This window comes from Rhodofomes roseus (assembly GCF_022264815.1).
Source record: "Rhodofomes roseus strain CIRM-BRFM 1785 chromosome Unknown C8Q71scaffold_6, whole genome shotgun sequence".
Classification (NCBI taxonomy): Eukaryota; Fungi; Basidiomycota; class Agaricomycetes; order Polyporales; family Fomitopsidaceae; genus Rhodofomes; species Rhodofomes roseus.
This window is the reverse complement of record NW_025952962.1, coordinates 230,650-252,728: the sequence shown is the minus strand read 5'-3', so window position 1 is coordinate 252,728 and position 22,079 is coordinate 230,650. Positions and strand designations below refer to the sequence as shown.

General features: G+C 55.4%; 8 protein-coding genes across 8 annotated transcripts; 3 read left to right on the top strand and 5 right to left on the bottom strand.

Moving 5' to 3' along the window:
- The first annotated feature begins 321 nt into the window (after positions 1–321).
- On the top strand, positions 322–2,095 carry C8Q71DRAFT_491605 (uncharacterized protein). Its single transcript, XM_047918903.1, has 3 exons — positions 322–793; positions 862–1,503; positions 1,562–2,095. The coding sequence occupies exons 1-3, from the start codon at positions 748–750 to the stop codon at positions 1,771–1,773; spliced, it is 900 nt and encodes a 299-aa protein (XP_047780801.1). The 5' UTR covers positions 322–747; the 3' UTR covers positions 1,774–2,095.
- On the bottom strand, positions 1,866–4,166 carry C8Q71DRAFT_491640 (uncharacterized protein). The gene is made up of 8 exons (XM_047918904.1): positions 4,088–4,166; positions 3,862–4,018; positions 3,612–3,792; positions 3,408–3,560; positions 3,268–3,344; positions 3,104–3,213; positions 2,754–3,038; positions 1,866–2,699 (listed from the first exon to the last, which is right to left on the bottom strand). Exons 2-8 carry the CDS (start codon positions 3,983–3,985, stop codon positions 2,217–2,219), a joined length of 1,413 nt encoding a protein of 470 aa, XP_047780800.1. The 5' UTR covers positions 3,986–4,018; positions 4,088–4,166; the 3' UTR covers positions 1,866–2,216.
- A 749-nt stretch (positions 4,167–4,915) lies between these two features.
- Positions 4,916–9,292, bottom strand: C8Q71DRAFT_806037 (CobB/CobQ-like glutamine amidotransferase domain-containing protein). Its single transcript, XM_047925991.1, has 3 exons — positions 9,246–9,292; positions 9,127–9,181; positions 4,916–9,075 (listed from the first exon to the last, which is right to left on the bottom strand). Exon 3 carries the CDS (start codon positions 9,071–9,073, stop codon positions 5,027–5,029), a length of 4,047 nt encoding a protein of 1,348 aa, XP_047780799.1. The 5' UTR covers positions 9,074–9,075; positions 9,127–9,181; positions 9,246–9,292; the 3' UTR covers positions 4,916–5,026.
- A 112-nt stretch (positions 9,293–9,404) lies between these two features.
- On the top strand, positions 9,405–13,768 carry C8Q71DRAFT_747326 (uncharacterized protein). Its single transcript, XM_047923108.1, has 9 exons — positions 9,405–9,807; positions 9,867–10,863; positions 10,917–11,638; positions 11,688–11,763; positions 11,812–12,238; positions 12,288–12,382; positions 12,431–13,086; positions 13,138–13,255; positions 13,305–13,768. Exons 1-9 carry the CDS (start codon positions 9,652–9,654, stop codon positions 13,457–13,459), a joined length of 3,402 nt encoding a protein of 1,133 aa, XP_047780798.1. The 5' UTR covers positions 9,405–9,651; the 3' UTR covers positions 13,460–13,768.
- Positions 13,387–14,493, bottom strand: C8Q71DRAFT_491288 (uncharacterized protein). The gene is made up of 4 exons (XM_047918902.1): positions 14,339–14,493; positions 14,106–14,279; positions 13,872–14,039; positions 13,387–13,808 (listed from the first exon to the last, which is right to left on the bottom strand). Exons 2-4 carry the CDS (start codon positions 14,177–14,179, stop codon positions 13,481–13,483), a joined length of 570 nt encoding a protein of 189 aa, XP_047780797.1. The 5' UTR covers positions 14,180–14,279; positions 14,339–14,493; the 3' UTR covers positions 13,387–13,480.
- Positions 14,494–15,454: 961 nt separating this feature from the next.
- On the bottom strand, positions 15,455–17,034 carry C8Q71DRAFT_747302 (uncharacterized protein). Its single transcript, XM_047923107.1, has 9 exons — positions 16,974–17,034; positions 16,824–16,881; positions 16,555–16,761; positions 16,320–16,494; positions 16,180–16,255; positions 16,073–16,123; positions 15,925–16,023; positions 15,823–15,873; positions 15,455–15,768 (listed from the first exon to the last, which is right to left on the bottom strand). Exons 3-9 carry the CDS (start codon positions 16,562–16,564, stop codon positions 15,667–15,669), a joined length of 564 nt encoding a protein of 187 aa, XP_047780796.1. The 5' UTR covers positions 16,565–16,761; positions 16,824–16,881; positions 16,974–17,034; the 3' UTR covers positions 15,455–15,666.
- Positions 17,035–17,543: 509 nt separating this feature from the next.
- C8Q71DRAFT_855690 (uncharacterized protein) lies at positions 17,544–18,148 on the bottom strand (the record flags this gene model as incomplete). Its single annotated transcript, XM_047927210.1, has 4 exons — positions 17,544–17,643; positions 17,699–17,788; positions 17,854–18,030; positions 18,078–18,148. The coding sequence occupies 4 exons, from the start codon at positions 18,146–18,148 to the stop codon at positions 17,544–17,546; spliced, it is 438 nt and encodes a 145-aa protein (XP_047780795.1).
- Positions 18,149–21,165: 3,017 nt separating this feature from the next.
- C8Q71DRAFT_491203 (uncharacterized protein) lies at positions 21,166–21,756 on the top strand. The gene is made up of 2 exons (XM_047918901.1): positions 21,166–21,436; positions 21,508–21,756. The coding sequence occupies exons 1-2, from the start codon at positions 21,281–21,283 to the stop codon at positions 21,649–21,651; spliced, it is 300 nt and encodes a 99-aa protein (XP_047780794.1). The 5' UTR covers positions 21,166–21,280; the 3' UTR covers positions 21,652–21,756.
- Positions 21,757–22,079: the final 323 nt, after the last annotated feature.

The window sequence follows — 22,079 nt, the reverse complement described above, 5'->3', positions numbered from 1 at the left end:
ACCTGGCCATGGTGTATAAATAAACTATTCAAGCGGAAGATTACGAGACGATGCTGTGCTTACCGACATCGACTCATGTCTTGGCTGCCTTTCACGTATTGAGTCTGAGAAAGGGACAAGGAAAAAGCTGAGCTCCGACTCGAGCAATGTCACATACGTACCTTCAGTTCAAGTTGCTAGTGCCAGCGTGGAGTCATCATGACTGTGCATCTCTATCGCGAGTTGTCACACAGCTTGCGGACAGTGTATCCTGTGTTCGTCTATGCGAGAGGCTGTCAGTACCTGCATGGCAAGAGCAATGTTCGATTGTTCAGTACCTACTTAGGGCCGTACTAGTCAACGGTATATTCAATCCGACTCGGACTGCTGAGGCAGTGTCCTTCCCACGTTGTGCCAGCTTCGAGCGGGCACACACACCGCTTTGATGACTCGCATTTCACCGCTCTCAAAATCCCTGAGCAAGACTCTCTGTCTGACTGTGCGACGAGCCCCGTCCGACTGGCGACGCCGACGCTCACCGCCGCCAGCTGACAGACTCGAACATCGCTCCGCCGCTTCCATATGCGGCATGAGGACACGTGATGAGGTCTTGGAGAGGCGGCGCGCGGCGCAGCAGCGCCCCATCCCTCTCCGTAGAACCACCACCACTGTTTGTGCGTCTCCAGGCTCTCTCTGCTATAAATTCGCTCGTTCATTCACCAACTCACCCAGCTTTGCCTGCAAAGACCCCTAGACCCATATAGACGCATGCGATTGTCGGCCGTGCCCTTGGTCCTGGCTGGTGCCAGCCTGGGTAAGTGCTGCGCAGCCCTCTAGGACGGTTCGTACTGACGTGTTCGTCCACTTTCGACTCTATTGTAGCTATCCAGGCAGGTGCTGTGCCCCTCCGAGTCGTGGTCGTCTCTTCGCACCAGGAAGTGTCCGCGAACAATGCTCATGCCAACTCTGAAGCCAACATCGTCGCAGCCATGCCCGGCCCCGCGCTCGTCTCTGGTGGCGGAATGATGCGTGTATACCACAATTCTTCCGTCCAGCCTGGCGAGCGCATCCGCGCCCATCACTGCGGTGGCTCCGTCAGAGACACCATGAAGTCCTTCATCAACAAGGTCTTCGGGTTCTCGGGCGGCGAGCAGCCTCACCCTCACATCCCACCGCCCCATGAGCCTGGGCGAGTCGCCATCCTCCCCTGGTTCGGCACTCCAAACGACTTCGCCGATCACCCGGATGGCAAGGCTCCGGGCATGGCCAGCGAGGTCGAAAGTGATGGAAGAGGTCACCACCACAGTCACCCGCCGATGGGTGTCGCTCTGCCCCACTCCGAGGGCAACATGGCTGCGAAACACAGCCCGGAGGATGTCGGCCCTGTGCGCATCGTGCACATTAGCGAGCAGGAGGGCCCGCGCAGGCGCTTCCGCCACCGCCACGGACCCTTCCTCCGCCGCATGCACTTCGCCCTCATGGCTCTCGGACCCTGGGAGGGCCGTGCCGTCGCGTTCGTCCTCGGTGAGTCATAGTAGTCCAACGTACATCTCGTTTGAATGCTGACACAGTGTGTGCGTAGGTTGCGGAATAGGCGTCCTTCTGCGCATGGTGTGGGTCATCGGAGTCGTCCTCGCTCGTGCCGTCAGTGGACGCAGGAGCGAGGACAGCTCCGAGGACGTCTTCGATGCTGATGCGGAGGAGATCCTCGTCGCGCCGCCCCAGTACACTCAGTACCCCGACGAGAAAGTCGCCGTCGTCGCCGCCATCGAGGAGAAGCCCCAGGCGGCCTAGGCCTAGTAGGACCACCAAGCACGTCCAGCGACAATAGTTGCAGCAATGCGGCACCCTCATGCACTCCCTTTTGGCTCTCTCTCCTCGTGGTACCCCTTCAACTTCACAAACACCCATATTCAGCCTCCTACCAGAATCGAAATCTCCAGTCGTCCTAGTCTGCCTGCGTATCCCGATGCCTGTTGTACGATATTGTGCCATTTTCGTCTGACTTCGAAGTAAATCAGACGAAATTCGCTCGATGGACCGGATTATATCTATTCCCTAGTAATTTGTTGGCGCGTATTGTTCCTGTCCTCCTTGATCCTGATCTCGAGGGGGTGTGTTGACTTTCACTTTGTCCAACGGAATATATCTCGCGTGTCATCATACTAGCAAGATAGCAAGAAAGGTTGAGACGACACCGAGCAAAGCAAATACAAAGCATTCAACAAAACGAACATCTAGATCGCCGCGTTGCAGTTCGGGCAAATCACCGGCGGCTGGTACATCCACGTCTCGGTTTCCAGTTCCTTCTCGCGACGCTGCCAGTATGGCGGGTACGGTGTCGCATACCGGAAACTCACGCCAATTCTGTCGCAGCACTCCTGTGGATTTAGGGCTGACCAGTTGTCATTGATCGACTCATCGGGTTCAAAGGCAGCATAGACCAGCCGACGTGCAAGGACAACCTCCTTCACATTTCCGGCTGGTGTCCAACCATCTTGTGCTGGGCCCGGGCGGCGGACAATGGGGCACTGGGATATGCAGATAAGGGCTGGAGGGAGGTCCGCGATAACATCCGATCGGGACATCTCTGCAAGGACGAAGTCCAGTGGGTAAGGTGTTGATGGCTCTGGTGCAGAAATGGGTATGCCAGGCCCGGAGTTGGACTGATGGTCAGACTCAGAGCAGACATCAGGATGCTCATCATCATCAACCTGCATCTGTTTATGCCTCATAATCAGGACATCACAGGTCATACAAATGAACACACATACCATGTTGCTTTCACTGCCATCAGTGTAATAGGCAAGCAATGGGCAGCTTTGCCCATCATCAGGATCCACAGCCAGGAGCCGGACACCACGGTCAGCAAGGTGGGTCACAGCAGAGCTGTCAATCTTGTTCCAGTGCAGAAGACAGATCTGATGATACCATCTCCGGCATGTGATCCGAGGGCAGAAATGCATTATAGTGTCATCATGCTGGTGAGCAGAGAATGGATTATAGCCTCTTGGTGACCTGCATTTGCCTGGCAAGCACATCTCAAATGCTGCTTTTGGCTGCATACATACCAAGGTCCAATATTCAATGATTATCACAGAAAGTGGACATGTTTCAAACCTACATTAACAACCTTCCTGGCATAGGACAATGTAGATCTTGTAAACAGGGTGTCAAAGTCCAGTTCTGGGGGGTCCAAGGATTGTTCATCCCATTCATACATGTGCTTGACATCTGTGTATGGATGGCAAATGAACTGATAATAGTTGGTAAAGATGCTGAACATACCTAGCAATGTGCTTGCTGATTCAATTGTGGCATAGTTTGAAACAGCCCGTTCATAGGGAGCAAACTCTGATGCATCACTGAATGAATGTTCATATTCAGCATATGATCATTTACATGCATATAAGGAATATATAACATACAAAGACTGGATCAATGCCTGGAGATCTCTGCCAGACCAAGTCCAAAAGACCTTGACCCACACCTTGTCTATATCCAGAGATTCTGCACATATCTCTGTGATATAGCCAACCCATAAGTTTGGTGTTCCATCATAGTGAGATGCAAGTACAGCACTGAAGAACAACCAGTCAGACAGATGTCCCACAAGGGAGGGGGTTACACACCTGTCTCCAGTCCTGAATGTTACAACATTGGTCTGTAATGTGTCATCTTTCTGGGCTAGACTAGGGTTGGTCGAGTCTGAGCCCGATGATCCTGTGCTGTCCGATGATCCTGTGCTGTCCGATGATCCTGTATCAGATCCTGACTCCTCAGTATCGCTTTCGACAGATACAATGTTCTCCACTGAGTATGATGGGAACACCGGCATTGTATGAACACTTCATTGTTCAAGCACAGACAAGAACGACTTGCCTTCGCACTGTCCAAATCGCAGCATGCGTCCGAACTGCTCCGCTGACGGCGCGTCTTTGCTCGCAGGAAATACACCTCCTTGCGATTTTTGCCCCTTACGGCGGCAGCGGATTTTACCCTTCATCGAATCTGTATCAATCCTGCGAAGACGATCTTACTTTAAGAACCACAGTAAGGCTACCTCAGCACCTATGCAGAGCAAAGAGAGCCAGGATATAACACGCACATTGACAGTAGAATGTGTATAGGTCTCCGTTCTCGAGAGCTCGCGGTCGCCAGCACAGCCAGCAATGTGACAATTTTGCCCCAAGAGACGATTTCGGCAACAACACAGTTGGTTCAGAAGCGCGGCCTGAATGCGACGCTTGCTATTATCGTCTGCAAGGGAGACTACCAGAGACTACCTGAATGCAGGCTTTACGTTTCCGAGGAGTCGCGGCCGTTGAACGTTGAACTTTGCGCCACCGGCGCGTCCGTCAGGTGACGGGTCGGTCTCGCGTCGTCGGTCATTCTTCCTTGACGCTTTTACATACGTCGTATCTGTATGCTTGCAGCTTTATGTATGATAACATCCTTAGTCTCTGCTACGACGATGTCAGAAATACGATGTCAGAAACAGCGCGTAGAAGGCCCCGTGTCTCACTTGATGCCGACGCAGAGCAGAAGGTCCTACTACAAGATCATTCCGCGCTTTACTATCACGACGACGGACTATTATGCTCAGCTGCGGCAGCACGCTTTTCCACGCCCATCGCTCGATTCTATCGAAACGCTCGCCCGTCTTTCGCGACGTCCTTTAGAGGAAGGAAGACACTAAAACGGAGATACTACGAGGATGTTTGCATGTTGCCCTAGAGGACACAAAGGAGGAGGTCGAGGCGCTTGTCATATACGATGGGTCGACGCTGTACAGTAATTGTTGCATTGCGTGCAAGTGTGATAGCGTCGAAACTGATGTTATTGAGTGAGGGCCGCCACCTGTTGAGATGAAACGTTGAAGCTGGCGATGCGAGTTCTCTATATCTTACGTGACTTGAGTAAAAGCTAGAGGATATGAATCATCGCAAGGCCCATTTGCCATTTTCCCAGAGTAACGCTACAACATTCGTTCCTTTTTTCTATGACTACGTATACATACGCAATTGTTACTACCTTTACTTTCTTCTCAGTTTCCGCACCATTTCCGTGCAGTTTGGAACATCCTGAACCACGGCCCAACGCCCTTCCATGCGTCTTTGACATCGGGTGGGTACCAACTGTTGCTGACCAGCTGGGCCACTCGCTCGGGATGTGGCATCAGCGCGAGTACTCTGCCGTCCGGGGTCTGGACACCGGTGATACCAAGCGGGCTGCCATTCGCGTTGAGCGGATACACCTCTGTCGGGTCGCCCTTCGCGTCAACGTAGCGCACGGCCACTAGTCCGCCAGAGACCATCGTCTCTTGGTCCTGCTGCGCCCGGAACGACACACGGCCCTCACCATGCGCAACAGCAACAGGCAGCTTCGACCCAGCCATGTCACTCAGGAAGACCGAATTGCTCGTCACGGCTCCAGGGACGACCTCGACCATGCACACGCGTCCCTCAAAGCGCTCGCTGCGGTTCTGCTTGAAGTCGGGCCACGCCTGCGCGCCGGGGATGATCTCGCGGAGGTGACTCATGAACTGGCACCCGTTGCACACGCCCAACGCGAACGTGTCCTCGCGCGAAAAGAACGCCGCGAACTCCACGCGCGCGACCGCGTTCAGCAGCACGGAGTTCGCCCAGCCCTTGCCGGCGCCGAGGACGTCGCCGTACGAGAATCCGCCACAGGCGGCGAAGCCGCGGAAGGACTGCAGGGAGGTCGCCCCGCTGAGGATGTCGGACATGTGCACGTCGACGGCCTCGAAGCCTGCGGCGGTGAAGGCCCAGGCCATCTCGGTCTGCCCGTTGACGCCTTGCTCGCGGAGGATCGCGACTCGTGGGCGGTGCGAGAGGTGTTTGGACGGCTCCGGCGTGAAAGTGAGATCGTAGGAGAGGCCAGTGTGCGTGTCGGCGATGAGGTCGTACTCTTGTGTAGCGCCCTTGGGATCGTCACGGAGCGACTGCATCCTGAAGGACGTCTCAGCCCATGCTTGCTGGAGTGCGGGGCGACTGCTGGAATAGAGTGCTTCGTCGTTGTGGACGATCGTGAAGCTTTGGTCACCGAGGCTCTTGACTTGCCCAACCCGGCGGATATGCTTCGCAGGGAAGCCAGCTTCTGAGAATACGCCGACAAGGCGGTCGTGATCTGATGCACGTATTTGGACCACTGCGCCGAGCTCCTCATTGAAGAGCGCTGCAACAGGATCCGTACTTGATGAGAGGCCGTCTATAGTAAACTCTACGCCTACACGGCCTGCGAAGGACATCTCGGCGATAGTGGTGAAGAGGCCGCCGTCAGAGCGATCGTGGTACGCCAAGATGACTCCAGGAGCCTTCTCCCTGATGATCTGAGTTCCGACGAGGAACGCCTTGAGCATCGCAGGGTCCTCGACATCGGGAGCTTCAGAGCCAATCTCCTTGAAGACCTGCGCAAGTGCTGAACCACCCAACCTCTGCTTGCCCGCGGCGAGATCAAACAAGACCAAGACAGTAGGCTCGTTGGTGTCCGTGCGCAGCTGAGGTGTCCAGGTCGCCTCCACATCCTCGACACCAGTAAAGGCTGTGACGATCAGCGAGAGCGGGGAGCTGACCTCGCGCTGCTCGTCGCCCTGGCGCCACTTCATCGACATCGACATCGAGTCCTTCCCGACCGGGATGCCCACGCCCAACGCAGGGCAGAGCTCCATACCGACAGCATGAACGGCGGCGTACAGCGCAGCACCCTCTCCCGCCTTCGACGCCGCGCACATCCAGTTCGCGCTGAGCTTCACGCGGCCGAGGTCGCCGATGCGCGCAGCTGCAAGGTTTGTGAGGGACTCGGCGACGGCCATACGCGCGGACGCGGCGGCGCTCAGCAGCGCGACTGGTGTCCGCTCGCCCATGGCCATAGCCTCTCCGTAAGGCACGTCAAAGCCGTACGTGGTTTGAGTGACAGCGACGTCGGCCACGGGGACTTGCCAGGGCCCGACCATCTGGTCGCGAGCGACGAGCCCAGTGATGCTGCGATCGCCGATGGTGATGAGGAAGGATTTCGAGCCGACGGAGGGCAACCTGAGTACGCGATTCACGGCGTTGTCTATCCGGTCCTGGAGCGAGGACGCCGACGGGAGATAGCGGGAGAGCGTGGTGTCGAACGATATATGCTGGACGGTCTTCCTGTTATCCGTGCGGTGCATGCGCGGCGGCTTGCCAAAGAGAGTGAACATCTTCAGTCGGATGACGTCCGTTTTGAACAGCCTGTCAGTCACGACGAGTTCCTCCTCCGCGGTCGCGACGCCGACGATCGAGAACGGGCACCGCTCGCGATCCGCCAGCGCGCGGAACTCGCCCTCCTTCTCAGGCGAGATGGCAAGGACGTAGCGCTCCTGCGACTCGTTGCACCAGATCTCCATCGGGGACATGCTCGTGTCCGCGACGAGGACGTCCCGGATCTCGAAGGTGGCTCCCAGGTCGGAGTCGTGCACCAGCTCCGGGAGGGCGTTGGAGAGACCGCCCGCGCCGACGTCGTGGATGGACTGGATGGGGTTGCCGTCGGCCAGGTTAGTGCATGCATCGATGACCTGCTGGCACCGTCTCTGCATCTCCGCGTTGTCCCTCTGCACACTCGCGAAGTCCAGCTCTGCCGAGCCAGCGCCCGATACCTGGCTACTCGCAGCTCCTCCCCCGAGTCCGATGAGCAGACCGGGTCCGCCGAGGACGATGATCTTTGCACCAGGGGAGATCTTCGACTTCATGGCAAACGAAGGTCGGACGTTCCCCAGGCCACCCGCGATCATGATCGGCTTGTGGTATCCTCGCACCTCCGTCTCGCCCTCCTTCCCAGAGGGGACTCGCTCAGCGAACGTGCGGAAGTACCCCGCGAGCGCGGGGCGCCCGAACTCGTTGTTGAATGCGCTCGCGCCGAGGGGTCCCTCGATCATGATGTCCAGAGCGGAGGCGATGTGCGCGGGGCGCCCGAAGTCTGTCTCCCAAGGCTGCTCGTATCCCGGGATGAGCAGGTTGGAGACGGTGAAACCTGCGAGGCCGGCCTTGGGCTTCGACCCACGGCCAACGGCGCCTTCGTCACGGATTTCACCACCAGAACCGGTGGCGGCGCCAGGGTAGGGCGAGACGGCTGTGGGATGGTTGTGCGTCTCGACCTTGATTAGGATGTGCATGTCCTCTAGATGCGCCTCGTATGTTGGCGAGCCCGGCGACGCGAATGACATGCCGAACCGAGGGGCACGGTAACCTTCGAAGACCGCCGCGTTGTCAGAGTAAGCGGAGATAGTACCCTTTCCTGAGAGCTTCTCGGTATTCCTGATCATCTGGAAGAGCGAAGTGTCCTGAGGCTGGCCGTCGAGTGTCCACGATGCGTTGAAGATCTTATGCCTGCAGTGCTCTGAATTGACTTGAGCGAACATGAAGAGCTCTGCATCCGTTGGGTTACGGTTGATGGGGGTCGGTCCGGAAACGAAGGCCTCGACGAGGTAGTCAATCTCGTCGGAAGATAATGCCAGCCCGAGCTCCTTGTTGGCCGCAAGCAGCTTGTCGCGCGCGTGCTGCTTGTCCTCGCTGTTAGACACCAGGTCGACCGTCACAAGGGGAGCTGCGGGCCTATGCGCAAAGAGTAGCTCCGGGTGAGGTCGGCTCAGTTGTACGACTTGAGTCATGCGATCGTGAAGTAGGTCGCCGAAGAGGGAGAGGTCCTCGGGCGTAATGACCCCCTCCGATACTTGGAAGACGAACACGATCCCTCTTTCAAGACGTTTGACGTGTTCCCTAAGACCACAGAGAGCAGCAATATCCGTGGCCTTGCTTGACCAAGGCGAGATAGAACCTGGTCGGGGTAGAACGTACACTACGTTCTGCTGATCACGCAGGGCGTCCGCAGTTCCAGCCAGCGAGATGTAGTCGCCATAGTCCAGAAGTCGCTCGAGAGTCGCTCGTTCCTTTGCGTCGGTGGATTGTAAGTCCTCGCCCTGTTCCTCGACGAGATGGACATAGACGGCATCTACGAGAGTAACTTTCGGGCAGCGCTGCTGGATGCTCTTCAGCAGGAGCTTAAGTCTCGTGTCGGAGAGATACGACGATCCATGGAGTTCCAACATGGCTATATGACTATGTCAGCGGGGCTCAGACGTGAGAAGGACTGCAGACAGACCCGTTCACGCTGCTCCGGGTGCTCGCTCTTCGACTGGCAGATGGCCTCGAGCACTCTGTAACCGTGACACAGATCAGTATCGTCCTCTACCAGAGCAGACATAACATCTGTACACTGACCTGGGGGGACAGGCGGGTGGAGGATGAAGAGAGGATGCGAGTTCATGGTTCCGTTCAGAGTCATGCTCAATTTTGCGGGGAAAGTACCAGCATCTAATCTTATCTCTCCGAAGATCACAAATGGCAACCTCATCTTATCTGCCCAGTGACGCGCTGTTTGTCGAGGTCGTCCCAAGTCGACTCATGTCGACTCCGTCCGGTTATTGGCAGCAGTCTGCGGACGCGTCTCCTGTGCGTTCTTGCGCGCATACCCCACCTTACATGATCTTTCTACCCGCAGGTCTTATGCTCAGGCGTTGAGACCGAGACGTCCATCGACTCAAGGACTCCAAGCCTGACAAGCGCGGCAAGTTTTCCGAGGCCCGAAGGTAGTCTCAGAGGCTGCTCGTAGCAACATTGATTCGCCATGGTTGCACACAACGAGAAACGCTTACTATGGCATCCGACGCATCAGAACCGCTTTGTAGTAGGCGGGGGATCACAAATCACGCTGTATGAATGGATCTCCGAGTCCTCAGAAATCAAGCAAGTCACCGCACAGCAGGACCTCCCGCACATGAAGGTGAAGTACCATACGCTCCGAAATTCTGCAGCTGCTGAGCAAACTTGTACCCTCGCTAGTGCTTCGCATGGTCCCCGGATGCCGCTCTGGACGATCTCATTGCCGTAGGGCATAGTTCCGGTAAGGTGGACTTAATGCGACTGGAGGCGAGCAAACAGTCCAAGGAGCATGTCCTGTCCAGCGGTCCCACCGTACCCCTCCCTGTTCGCAACTCGCGTGCCTGTAACTCGCTGGCGTTCTCCACGGCAGATCCTAACTACCTCGCCGTCGGGTTGGACAAGGTTCGCGGTGATCATAGTCTGGTGGTATGGGATGTACATGCTGCTGTTCCTCTCCTCTCCCTCAAGGCCGAGTCTCCGAAGTCCCCGACATACCATGCTCCCTCGTCCAGCCGCTCGAATACTCAGTCTCAGCGCGATATTACGCCTAAGAATGGCCCTCGTATCTTTCAGGTACATGCTCCCGCCGAGACGGTCTCATCAGTCGCCTTTCTGCCCACATCGTCCAATCTGCTACTTGCTGGTATCTCGCATCGCTGGCTGCGACTGTTCGACCTGCGGTCACCTCAAGATTCCCCGCTCAGCGTAGCAAGTAAAGTCCATGCTGTCGTCACGGACCCCTTCGAGCCACATCGCATTGGGTGCTTTGGAGACAACGTCGCGACGATATGGGACGCTCGACGACTGTCTCAGCCACTTCTGACTTTCACGGAGAAAGACGCAGGAGCGGATGGAGTACGCACGAAGAACAGCACTGAATTCATGACGATGGAGTTCTCGAGCACGCGGAGAGGGGTCCTGGCCACCCTCGGCAAGGACGCGCATCACGTCAGATTTTGGGACCTGCAGCAAGCGGAGATCGTCGACGCCAATTCTCCTGATCGGGCGCGGTCCAGAGATTCGTCTCAGTCCAGCAAGATAACCCGGTCATGGACGAACCCTACCAGCATCTTGCCGTCTGCTTGGACTGGGAGTGGGACGTCGAATGCAGTGCCCATAACGGCGTCGAACGAGCGTCGCTCGCCATACCATCTAGTTCTCTCTGACACTAGGAAGAGTACGTACCCGGTCTCTAATCCTCAATCAAGAGAATGGCTGATATCTGTACAGCGAAGAACTTCCCGCGTCCGCTCGCGTCGTTCGCGCTGGTACCGAACAGCAAGAGCCACCCTTTGACTTCGGACGTAATGGTGGTCAACAAGGAGGGTGACCTCGAGCTGTACGCAGTCCACGACACGCCGAAACTTACTCCATGGAGCTCTCGCGGGGATCTCGGAGTCGGGCTCGCGCGCTCCTATAGGGTCTTCCCAGGTATCTGCGATCTCAGTCCACCGCCGGAGCCATGGGACATCCAGCTGCCTTCATCCGTGCCAGGCTCGAAGGCTCATTCCGTCGAAAGGCATGCTGCGAAGGAAGAGTCGATTGCGCGAGGCCGTACGGGGCACGCGGAGACGAGCCCTCCGCCGTTGTTTGGCCGCGGAGACGAGGATGGCTTCCCTGCGCTCCCGGTGAAGTTTCCAACCGCTGTATCGACGACGAGGCCGAGCAGGACGCGCACGTACAGCCCTGCGGCCCTCCGGAACCTGCGGTTTGAGCACTCAGCGTTGGCGCGCCAACCCCGACGCCATCATGCTGTTCCGGGCGCGACAGCACCTCCGCGGGATATGGCGGATACGTTATCGTTGAATGGCGGTTCTGTCTCCCACAGGCAGTCGCATCACACCCACCATGGAGGGAAGTTGACGACCGTGAAGGCGCTCCAGCATTTGGTGGAGGAGGATATCTCGATGTTGATGCGTCAGCGCGTCGTTCGTGGATATGGATTAGCAAGTGTACGTACGTCTGCATCTTTCGTTGTCCATATACCTGAGCTCGCCGTAGTGTCTCCACAACGCGATGATCGCTCGAGATACTCCGTCGGATCCTGCGCTCATTGAGGTTTGGCGATGGCTGCATCGTAGGTCTTCAGTCTACCCATACCTGTACCACCTGACACCCGTATAAGACTCGCAGCATCTGTTGTCCAAACCGACGCCGCGGGTGGAAGGGTTCAACTTTTCCTACCAGGGTCTGCTTGGTATATGGGAAGGCTTCCCTTCAAGCCACCCGCAAGCGTCGACATCGACGCATACAACGCCCCGCGTCATGGCGAGGAGAAGCGTCCTTCCGAACACGCCCATGCAATCTTTGTCGGCGCTGCCTCTCGATCTCAACCTCAAGTCGTCGTCTAGGCATAGCAGCCGCCGCCGACCACATGGCGGGCTGTCTGAAGAGTTCCTCGCGGCTATAATGGCCCTCGCGGATCGGAGTGACCTGGACACCACCTCTTGGAAGCCGGCCGTCGCGACGTCTAGGCTGGTGCAGCGACACCTTGCGCTGCAGTTGTGCGGATGGAGCTTGGCCGAGAACGATCTCATGCATGCCATCAAACGGTATGCCGAGTGGATTATCTGACGCATACCCAGCTCACTATATGCATAGGTGGGAGAAAGATGGCAGACATTCCCAGGCCGCGTGTTGGCTCGTGTTCACAGACAGATCGAAGGCCGCGGTCGAACTGCTGATGCGAAGCGAAGGTATGATAGTTTCGGACTGGGTGCAACGTGTGTCTTACCCTAGTCTAGACGAGTCGCTCCATATGATGTCTGGTATGCTAGCAGCACTAGCACCTACCTCTGGAGGGTCGGTAAAGAACCCTGACCTCGTCGAACACACCACCCGCCTAGTGATCCGCTTGCAGGATCCTTATCTGCGCGCCATGCTCACCTACCTCACGGTGATGGACTGGTCGGAAGTGTTGCAGGAAGAGGTACTGCCTCTCCGAGAGAGACTGGCTATTGCATTCCATTTCCTCGACGACCGAGACTTGGGCTCATACCTCCATCGCGTCGCTGATCGGAGTAGCCACGACGGTAGCATAGAAGGTCTCATCGTGACGGGCTTGACGTTTGCAGCACTGGACATATTGCAATCGTACGTCGACGTCACGGGCGACGTGCAGACGGCGGCGATCCTGTCGTCCATGACACCTACAGGCGCGCACGACACCCGGGCCAGCCACTGGCTGGACGCCTACCGCGATCTCCTCGACGGGTGGAAGCTCTTCCATCACCGATGCCAGTTTGACGTTGACCGCGGACGGATGCTGAAGGACGCGCAGCAGAACACCGAGCTAGATCAGGCCTACGAGTGGGCACCGCGCCAGATATTGCTTCGTTGCAACTATTGCAACAAGTCGATTGACTCGGCGCCCCTCGAAGTACGGAACCATACTCCTCGGGTGCGTTCACTTCGTATACGTTCGTTCTGGCAATGCTTAGATCTATTGCAGGCTACTGCTTGCCCTCATTGCGGTCGTCCCCTGCCGCGATGTTCCGTATGTCTCATGGCACTGAGCATCGTACAAGACTCGATGCGAAACGCAGCATTGATGCGCTCAGGCTCTGGGGGTACGTTCGCCGTGCATTGCCACCCAGATTTGTGTTGACATCGACCCAGACACTATTGACGACGCGCTCGTGTTCTGCCAGACGTGTCGCCACGGAGGGCACGCGTCACATATCTTGCAGTGGTTTTACGGTGAGGACCGGCGGCGCTCTCATGGGACATGTCCGGTTGCTGGATGTGATTGTAGATGCTCAGACGGTTTCTGACGCTAGACTGTTTCGTCCTTCTCATGACTTGCATCTATGTGGCTTCTCGCTCGAGGAACGAAATGCTCTAGCATGAGTTGCTTGTATAATGACTAGAATCCTCAGCGCTCCAGCATGTTCTTTTGTCATGTGCGAGCCATAGACGAACTGCATGTGCTGCAAGTTACTGGCTAGCAATGCAACGTTTTCCCTGGACGTCGTAAGTGCGCTGGTCGGTCCTGCATCCCGCGTGAAAAGGCAGTTGAAGACTCTATTCATCTCTAGGCTAATAGTACTCATACTCGTCGTACTCGCGTTCGAAGAGATCGAGCTCGTCAAGATCCTTTTTGTGCTTCTGTTGCTTCTTCTTCTTGTGGTGGTCACTAATTTAAGGATCAGTGAGCGTGCCGATTCAGAGGTTGTGCACACTTACACCAAGCTCTTGATGCCAGTGGCTGCGGCTTTAATAGAATGGGTGACGATACCGAAGAGACCACGTTCCTGGAGATCGCCATTCTCGATGGCGCGCACTATGAGGTCCTCCAGTTCCCCAGCGGGGGCCCTGGCGAGGAGGTTGTCGTAGTCTCGGGCGTAGACATAGCTGATGGGTAAACATAGTAAGCACCCCTACAGGATTCGACGATGTGCAGGACGACGCTTAGCATACCTCATAGGCCGAGACATGACGGGCAAAGCCGTTGTGGAGAGAGCAACGACGGCGAGAATAGCGGAGAAGCGCATGTTGGAAGTAAACGCAAGTGTAGGCAATTATGAAAAGCGATGATATAGAGCGTAAGAGTCGTCAACAGGAGGGCGCAAAAGGAATGTCGTTGAAGTGAGGCTAGGATCAGCATTGTGAGTAAGAATGTCTTCCATTGGTCAAAAGTAGGGAGCACGTACCAACCAGTGCCGACTTCAGTGGCTTGCACTTGGGGAAGAAGTGATGAGCGGAGGTTACCAATTTCGATTCCATCTCCCTTTATCTCATCCAAGTAGCGGCTCGACAGCGGCATCTCTGGAGGATCGGGCGGTTGATCGGATGATTCAGTTGTCAGCGTGGGCTTGGCGAACAGGTTGCGGTGCGCTGAAATTGGGTGTCGGCATGTACGGTGTTCTGGTTCCGTTTGAAACTTTGACGTCGTACATGCCTACAATTGGTAAAGCTCTTGCGGTTTACGGAGTCCGTCTACACTGCCCTTTGGTCGACCGGACAGAAAGCTGATATATGACCGACGTTGCAATCAAGCAACGTCGCTTGGCCCTGTCAGTGCCAGCTTGATCATACTACCCATTGGGCGTCAAAATGCCTACGTCCAGGTGGTTCAACCGGCGTGTTTGGAATGATAGCGCGTATACGGTATAGCTTTCGTACGGCAGTCATACGGCACCTCGCGATCGCACTTATGTTGTGTGCCGCCCAGGTGTCGCCGGTATGCCGAATCGAGTGAACTGTCCCATTCAACACGGCACGGGAATCTTCACGAAGACCAGAAGAAGACCGCCCTCACAGCCAGCGGGAGTTCCTGTCAAGTTGACGTACGTGTCAGTAGTAGAGCGTATCACATAAAAAGGGAGCACTGACTTGGACCTGCAGATCTGCTCAGTTATCGACTCCTCTCCCAACCGGCGACGTCCGAGGGTTACATTAAACATTATCCTGATGGCGCCGCGGACATTAGGTAGGCGTGGGCGCGAGAACAAGACGACGCCCACCCCTCGATCATTATGCATTGACATTGATGGGTCGTCGGACGATCTCGCCGCCGTCCTTGGCCAAGTACAAATCCAAGGCACAGTGCACCGCAAACAGGAGTTGTTTGCGGCATCAGTGGTGAGAACATAGCCTTGATTATAACTTGGCGTAGTATTCGCGTCTCAGAAATGCGCTCGTCGGGAGACTCAAGCCACTGGTACCTGACGCTCTCTGCACTGGCAGAGTCTCCTGTGCAGTACCATGCGTCTTGCCTCAGCTGAGTATGACTCTATGAGCACTGACGCGGACATTATCATACATACCTTAGACTGAACAGACAAATGATGACTCCGCCAGCCAGCATCGTTAGATGAGCCACGCAAGCCTGAGGCTGTACCAGGATCCCCAGGATCCCCAGCATTCATTGCACCTTTCCTGTCCTCGATTGCAATGTTGATAACACATTCGTGGTACGCAATACTTCTCGACGCATCACCATTATACGGCTAATGTTTTGGCATAGACGGTATGATGGCTACGTCCTTCTCATGTAGATCCATGCCGGCCAGTCGATGAACGGCGAAGCCATGTTGCGATAGCCCATCAGCTCGAAGCGTAGGTGGTTGTATATGGCGATCTGCCAGGTGCGTCAACATGATCGTCAGTCGTCCGCTGTTCAGTCCTCACTCACATTGCGAACGTGCGTAGTGGCCAAGGCCATGATCCATTTGTGAGGCTTTGCCTACACGAACATTCAGCGGGCGATAGATCCGCGCGTCGAGCTGTACATCACCTTCTGGTAGGCGAGCTCTGACATTGCTTTCGATATACCCCGCTGCTGATACTCGGCAACGACAAAGTTGAAGTTGCACCAGTATGCGTTCAATTCGCACTGACTTCGTTGAGTTACTTATTACTTCACGAATAGTCGTTACACTCACATTCTCGATGCCTGTACAGTCGTCAATCGCTTTCGGGAAATCGACCCCCATCTAGTATCCAGGTGGTCAGCAATCTTCCCGCCGTGACATTCAGTGACTCCACTCACCGCCTTCGGGAAGTATTCCTTGGCTTTGTCCGACAGTCGGACGTTGAAGTCTTCAAGCCGTTCTCTCTGTTCTTCACTAAGAATATACAGACGTCGGTGATCACGAGATCGCTGTCCCAGAAACAGACAAGGAGGCGTACGTCGAGAAGAGTAGCTTTCCCGGCGGTACCCAGCCTTGAAAGCCCACCATAGCACCATGCTCGTTGAATGCAGCATATATGTCGCCACACATGAATGCGATAGCGCCCACCATCGCCCGTATCAAGTAGGGAAGTATAAGCATATCTCCACCTGTGAGAGCGATGGCAAGAGGGTCTGTGGTCGACAATGAGTATGAACTCATGAGTAGCATTGGGCCGGTGCGAGGTGCGTTACCTTCCTGCATGAGCTTGCAAAAAATTTGAACCGCCTCTTCTACATGGCCCTCTGTGTGCACAATATCGTCGCCTCTGATGATAGACAACAAGTTAGGTGAGCCATTACACACCCGTCGGATTGTCGAGCTTCTTCACGGTTATGTCCAGGAGTCCCATGGCGAAGCAGAGGAGGTAGATGTACCAGTCACAGTGGTCGATATGCGACCTGCGATGGCTTTTCAGGTCGGAACACTTAAAGGACGCCGCAGAGCCCGGTATCATACGCACACGCGTACGAAGACGACAACATACATGATCCTCATTGGTATGCCGCTTGGGTCAGAAGCTAGGCCCACGCATCGCACGAGGCAAATGTCCGCATGCATCGATTGAGATTGTCAGCGATTCGCCATCCACAATGGGACTGTAAACTCGTACCTTCGTCACGGTCTTGCCGTCGGCGCCATCTTGCAAGGCGCGACTCGAGCAAGAGAACTGCAGCCAGCGCACATCACACATATGGCGTCGGGCGGCTTGATGTTCCGGCGTCCTCGACAGATGTGCGTGTATGTTGATAGCACACATACTAGCTTTCCTGCAGCCTTCGCGAAACACCTCACCATAGTGCTCGTCGGGGAGGGGGGTTCTCTGGCCGTCCGCATCTCATCGGCCCTAGGTGCGTGTGCATACAAGATACATGAGCGAGTCCGAGATGCCATGCCGGACCACATCGTTCAAGTCTGATGAAGAGTACCAGGATCAGTTTATACCATCAGAACACTGCAGGGGTCTTTTCCAGTTGCTGATACGTCGATGTGGGCCTATGTCAGTGTAAGAGGACAACCACCGTCAGACCCGACCCTCAACGTCACACCTTGACAACTTGGATCCACGCGACAGAAACTGACGCAAGTGCGTTATCATCCATACAACCGCTTCGAGCGCATACCAAGTGACGGTACGTATGCTGCCACCTCCCCTACGCCCGGGGCACATGGAGTATGTGATCTACTCGAAGTCCCAGTCATAGAACTCCCGCTCATATAGTTCCTCGAGGTCCTCGAGGTCCCGTTTTCCCTTCTTGTTCTTCTTCTTGCTGTCATGCGCACTGAACATGATTGACTTGTTAGACTCTGTCCATCTCTGCTGATAGTCAGACTGACCTCTTGAGAGCCTCGACACCCTGCGCACCGTCCTTGATGACGGAGAACCACCCACGAGCTTCGAGCTCGTCCTCGGGCAGTGAGCGATGGCTAGGAGACAGACACAAAATCCCCGGTCAGACAGATGTAGTTGGAAGGGTGTCTCATCGACTCACATCATGGACATGATGCTCGCAGGTATACTCGAGGCGACGGGTTCCTTCTGGTGTGTGGCCGCAGGCTCCCTTCCGATAATAGGCATGCGTCCGAAGTTGAACGGCCTGACAGGTCCCAGCCCTCGGTATAGTGGTTCTCTTGCCATGACATCCTCATATTCCCGCTCATACACCTGCCTGAGGGAACATAAGTTAACCTGTCAGTCAGCGGTTGACGGACTCACTCGATGGGTGCAGACATAACGGGGATAGCCGCAGTGGACAGCATAGCAGCGATGAGCATAGAGAAACGCATGTTGAAGAGATCGAGTCAGTAGATGGGCTAGCACGTAGGTTCGTGAGGCGTGAATTGGTCGTGAACGAAGGCGAAAGAATTCAGGCTACAGATAGGTAAGATCCATGGGTTGGCATAAAGACGCATGCGAAGTGCTTACCAGCCAGTACCGACTTCAGTGGCTCGAACTTGAAGGTAGGAGCTGAAGAATCATTCCCGGAGACCGAAGACTTATATGCGCTCCTCGCACGCTCGTTGCATCGCTTGCTCCACCTACAACTTTGGGGGCCGTTTCGAGTTGATGTTCTTCTCCACGGACTGTCACTGCGGTCGCGTAAGTATCATTGTTGAGTGAAGTGTGCAACGTACCAACAGACAGTGTGACATCATAGATAGCAATAAGGCGCGAAACAAGGCAGCCTGTGCAGTGATCGTGGAACGGTAAGTATAAAATGCTGACATACGCATTCAACGCGACCCTAATGGAGAAGACTGCATACACCGTCTGCGGTGCATATCATAAAGGTGCGTCTAGCCTAGGTCGAAAGGCCGGCGCAATCCGTTAGCACTACGACCGTACATCGATGCATCGTGTACACCGAGCCCAACTCGGAGTAAGAATACTAGTTGTCTGATGCTGCCGTCAGCTTAGCACCGACCATACCCACAGGGTGTGCGCTCCGAGTGTTCAGATCGACAGATGTCTGTCACAACTGTGCTGAACACTTGCTGTTGGTGGTCAGACAAAGTCGCCCCCGGATGACGGAGGTCTATTGAAGGCGGCTTCAATGAAGTCTCGGGGTTTTATTTTCATACCAATAGTGTACGAAAAACCTCAAGGTCAAATGAGGCGAGTGGAATGATTGCGCCATCAGTGTCGAGACGTAGAGCTAGCAGTGCAAGAGAAGTAAAGAACCGGGTTCGAGGCAGTGTGTTTTCCGTTGGTACAGTATAAGCGCCGGAGGTTAGTATGTGGCGTCGCAGCGCGTCGCACGTGACCTCGACGCGCACGACGCGGTGGCGGCGTGGTCCTTGATGAGTGGCGCAGTCCCGGTGGCGTTGCGGTTGTCCTTATCCTTCAGCCTGCCAATTGGTCTCTCTGTATCCACACTATGTCACCCTGCACCACTGCGCTTAGCACTTGAATGGCTCTTACGAACCAACGGGAGCATCTTTCATTTCTCCCCCCATGAACTGCTAGCCGACCGGCGGTAGTGACGACGTTGGCCAGCACACGGCCGACTATATGCGCGTGCATCTTAGACGATGCAACAGCTGACTGGAAGGAAACCCCTGCTAACTTATCGGGATTTGCAATTCAGCCCCATCCACAGTCTAGTCGCGGACACAGACAAATCGCTCACGGGCGCTGGAGCGATGTATCAAGCTCAAGTCGGTGGTCGGCTAATGATGATGGTGAGTGAGATAACTGTGCGTCATGATCGTCACGAAGACAACAGATTCGACAACATCGGGGTAGAAACGGTAGCACCAATGCAACACCAATGGGTCCAATAGTAGCGGAGATTGACATTGGTAAGTAGCCAGTATTGTAGCTTGGTGCCATGTTATGAAAGCTACGCCACAATTCCCAGGTGCATCGTTATGACCCGTCTTCGGTTGACCAGAACCTCGGTCTGTGAAGCTCTCGATTATCCACCGGTTGTCAATGGAGACATTAGAAACTACCCCAAGGAGCACAATGAGCGGTCACTCCGCAATGGCAGAACGACAGTGAAGGCCTTAGGCAACGGCACTACCTTTAGAAGCAGCCTTTCTGCGTTGCTCATAGTCGCGGTTCATGGCTTACAGCAGCTCGCTTATCATCTGCACAAGGCGCCAGAGCGAGAGGTGAACGACTTGCAACAATATGTGCCGGTGTATCACTGTCTGACGAAGCAATTAGGTGGTACGCCGCGACGGTATGACGCATGTCTCACTCACTGTGACTGCGACGTACTCACTGTGCCTATATACTAGACATCAGCGAACATACGCGTACCCGGTTTGTTATCGCGGCTCAGGTCCAAGGACGTCTGGTCGGGTCATACTCCCGTCCACTCTTATACTACTTGAGCGTTCATTTCGGTGAGCTGATGCGGCTTTCATCCTGCAACCCCGCTGCGCTGATCGAGCATACAATATGCATACGGCGTACAGGTATCTTTCATATCACATTGCAGGATGATACTTCGCAAGGACGACCCCTGCACATGGCCTAAATCGTGCTGTACAGCGGCGAGGAGCACGTGTGGAAGGTCATATAAGGCGCCTCATTTTCATTGCATGGGAGAAGGAGAAGGGACATCCATTGCTGACTGCGTTTCTCTGTGTACGCATGGTAGGTGTCTTCCTCTCCTTCCATGCCCTCGGTTCTTTCGACTTTGGTCCGTCATCAGTTTTGCGGCTCATTCCCGTTCCTAGCACAGCGGGTGCCCTGCACCCTAGATACTCCACTGATCGCAGGACAGGATTGAATTCGCACAGCACTCCACAACGAGTCGCCAAACGCGCGTCCTCGCTATTCTGGTAGACGTCTCGATGAGGTACGTATCACTGAATAGCTTGCTCTAAACCCGCTTCGCGATGACTCTCGACTGACCGGTCATGCATGTTCCACCTTCAAGGTGTGCTGCGCACGCACCAGGCTAGCGTGTCCACGCAAGGGATCTAGTCTTTCATCTCTGCCTGCTGGAATGCGCAAGAGGTATAGTGCTCACAGGCGTTCCTGCAGATATCCACGTTGGCGCTTTGCTTCCGCTGCATCTCGTCTTCCAACTTCGTCTGGCGCGTCTGATGGCCTCGAGGCGACCAGCCCCATTCAGTACGTCCACTTGGTGTGCCATTCCACTCGCACACTCGGTTCCGTCGGTGCCTGTACCGTGCGCACGACTGCGGATATGACATGAACCTCTTGTACATGGCAAATCAGCTGCCGCGGGCTGGACAGACTCTCGGACTCTGAGTCTATCACACCTGCTGCTCTTCTACACGCTTACTTCTTCGCCCTATCTCCTGCGCCCTGGTCGCCGGTCACTTGATTGAGCGGGCGTCTGCTACCTACTTCCGCGCGCGCTGTGTGGTGCACAATCACGACGAAGTCCATCGGAATTTTTGTGTGGGCAGTGTGGGTGAGTTCTTTCATTGTCTTCGATGGATTCAAGCGCGCTACATACCTTTGTGGCGTTACGAAGATTCACAATGTGGGTCTTCACGATGACAGTCATTCTTGTGGCGAATAGAGTGGGCTCCATGGAAGGTGGGTCAACTTGGGAGAAGGGGTATGCAAGGACGAGCTATTACCGTCCGGTACGTGTGTCCTTGCCAGTCTGCCGAGGTCCTCATTTTCACGCACAACGAGGCGACGTGGGTTGGTGTAGACTCCACAAGCTACTTGGCCTTTCCCAAGGATTGTCCGCTTCCCAGTCTCATGTCCACAACAGATCAAGACGATGCCGTCAATTGTATTGACTGCGGCGTCGTCATCCCGTCTCGTCGTATACCCATGTACGGAATTCAACTAACAGCTCAACGTCCACGCAGTCCACCTGCTCGCGACAAAACAGAAATCGGCGACTGGGCCGCGTTCACATGCCACGTCTACTCGGTGTCTGAACCATGAATCTTTGCCGCCCTCCCAGGCTCATTGACCAAGCGAACTCTATTCAGATGCGGACCGCCGCCGCTATAGCTCATCTGGGATGATCAGCGATGTATCCCCGGTGCGATATGGCATCGGCCCGTCCTCGCTGGGACTGTCCTACCTGGCCAGGAGTATGAGTGCCGCAAGCTGGTTCGTAACGCTAATCACACAACGTGCAGGGACGAGAGCATGCTTCCGCAATGTGGTCGAAGTCCAGTGGAAGTCGCAGCCACCGCGTCAACCCCGGATCGCGGAGCGCGCTAGAGTAGGCTTGACTCAATCGGCGGACCAGTGATCGTGTTTAGGGCC

Bases quoted from the DNA above. Each gene is read 5' to 3' on its own strand.
- C8Q71DRAFT_491605 (XM_047918903.1), top strand. From the start codon at position 748: ATGCGATTGTCGGCCGTGCCCTTGGTCCTGGCTGGTGCCAGCCTGG. The intron at 794-861 runs GTAAGTGCTGCG...ACTCTATTGTAG, and splicing joins CCTGGCTGGTGCCAGCCTGG to CTATCCAGGCAGGTGCTGTG. The intron at 1,504-1,561 runs GTGAGTCATAGT...GTGTGTGCGTAG, and splicing joins TGCCGTCGCGTTCGTCCTCG to GTTGCGGAATAGGCGTCCTT.
- C8Q71DRAFT_491640 (XM_047918904.1), bottom strand. From the start codon at position 3,985: ATGAAGGGTAAAATCCGCTGCCGCCGTAAGGGGCAAAAATCGCAAGGA. The intron at 3,793-3,861 runs GCAAGTCGTTCT...CATCATACTCAG, and splicing joins GCGATTTGGACAGTGCGAAG to TGGAGAACATTGTATCTGTC. The intron at 2,700-2,753 runs GTATGTGTGTTC...AGGCATAAACAG, and splicing joins ATGGCAGTGAAAGCAACATG to ATGCAGGTTGATGATGATGA.
- C8Q71DRAFT_806037 (XM_047925991.1), bottom strand. From the start codon at position 9,073: ATGTTGGAACTCCATGGATCGTCGTATCTCTCCGACACGAGACTTAAG.
- C8Q71DRAFT_747326 (XM_047923108.1), top strand. From the start codon at position 9,652: ATGGTTGCACACAACGAGAAACGCTTACTATGGCATCCGACGCATCAG. The intron at 11,639-11,687 runs GTACGTACGTCT...AGCTCGCCGTAG, and splicing joins GTGGATATGGATTAGCAAGT to TGTCTCCACAACGCGATGAT. The intron at 11,764-11,811 runs GTAGGTCTTCAG...CACCCGTATAAG, and splicing joins GGTTTGGCGATGGCTGCATC to ACTCGCAGCATCTGTTGTCC.
- C8Q71DRAFT_491288 (XM_047918902.1), bottom strand. From the start codon at position 14,179: ATGCGCTTCTCCGCTATTCTCGCCGTCGTTGCTCTCTCCACAACGGCT. The intron at 14,040-14,105 runs GTATGCTAAGCG...TTTACCCATCAG, and splicing joins GTCATGTCTCGGCCTATGAG to CTATGTCTACGCCCGAGACT. The intron at 13,809-13,871 runs GTAAGTGTGCAC...GACCACCACAAG, and splicing joins ACTGGCATCAAGAGCTTGGT to AAGAAGAAGCAACAGAAGCA.
- C8Q71DRAFT_747302 (XM_047923107.1), bottom strand. The intron at 16,256-16,319 runs GTACGCCTCCTT...GTATATTCTTAG, and splicing joins GGAAAGCTACTCTTCTCGAC to TGAAGAACAGAGAGAACGGC. The intron at 15,769-15,822 runs GTGAGTGAGGAC...CGCACCTGGCAG, and splicing joins CCACTACGCACGTTCGCAAT to ATCGCCATATACAACCACCT.
- C8Q71DRAFT_491203 (XM_047918901.1), top strand. From the start codon at position 21,281: ATGGATTCAAGCGCGCTACATACCTTTGTGGCGTTACGAAGATTCACA. The intron at 21,437-21,507 runs GTACGTGTGTCC...GGGTTGGTGTAG, and splicing joins GGACGAGCTATTACCGTCCG to ACTCCACAAGCTACTTGGCC.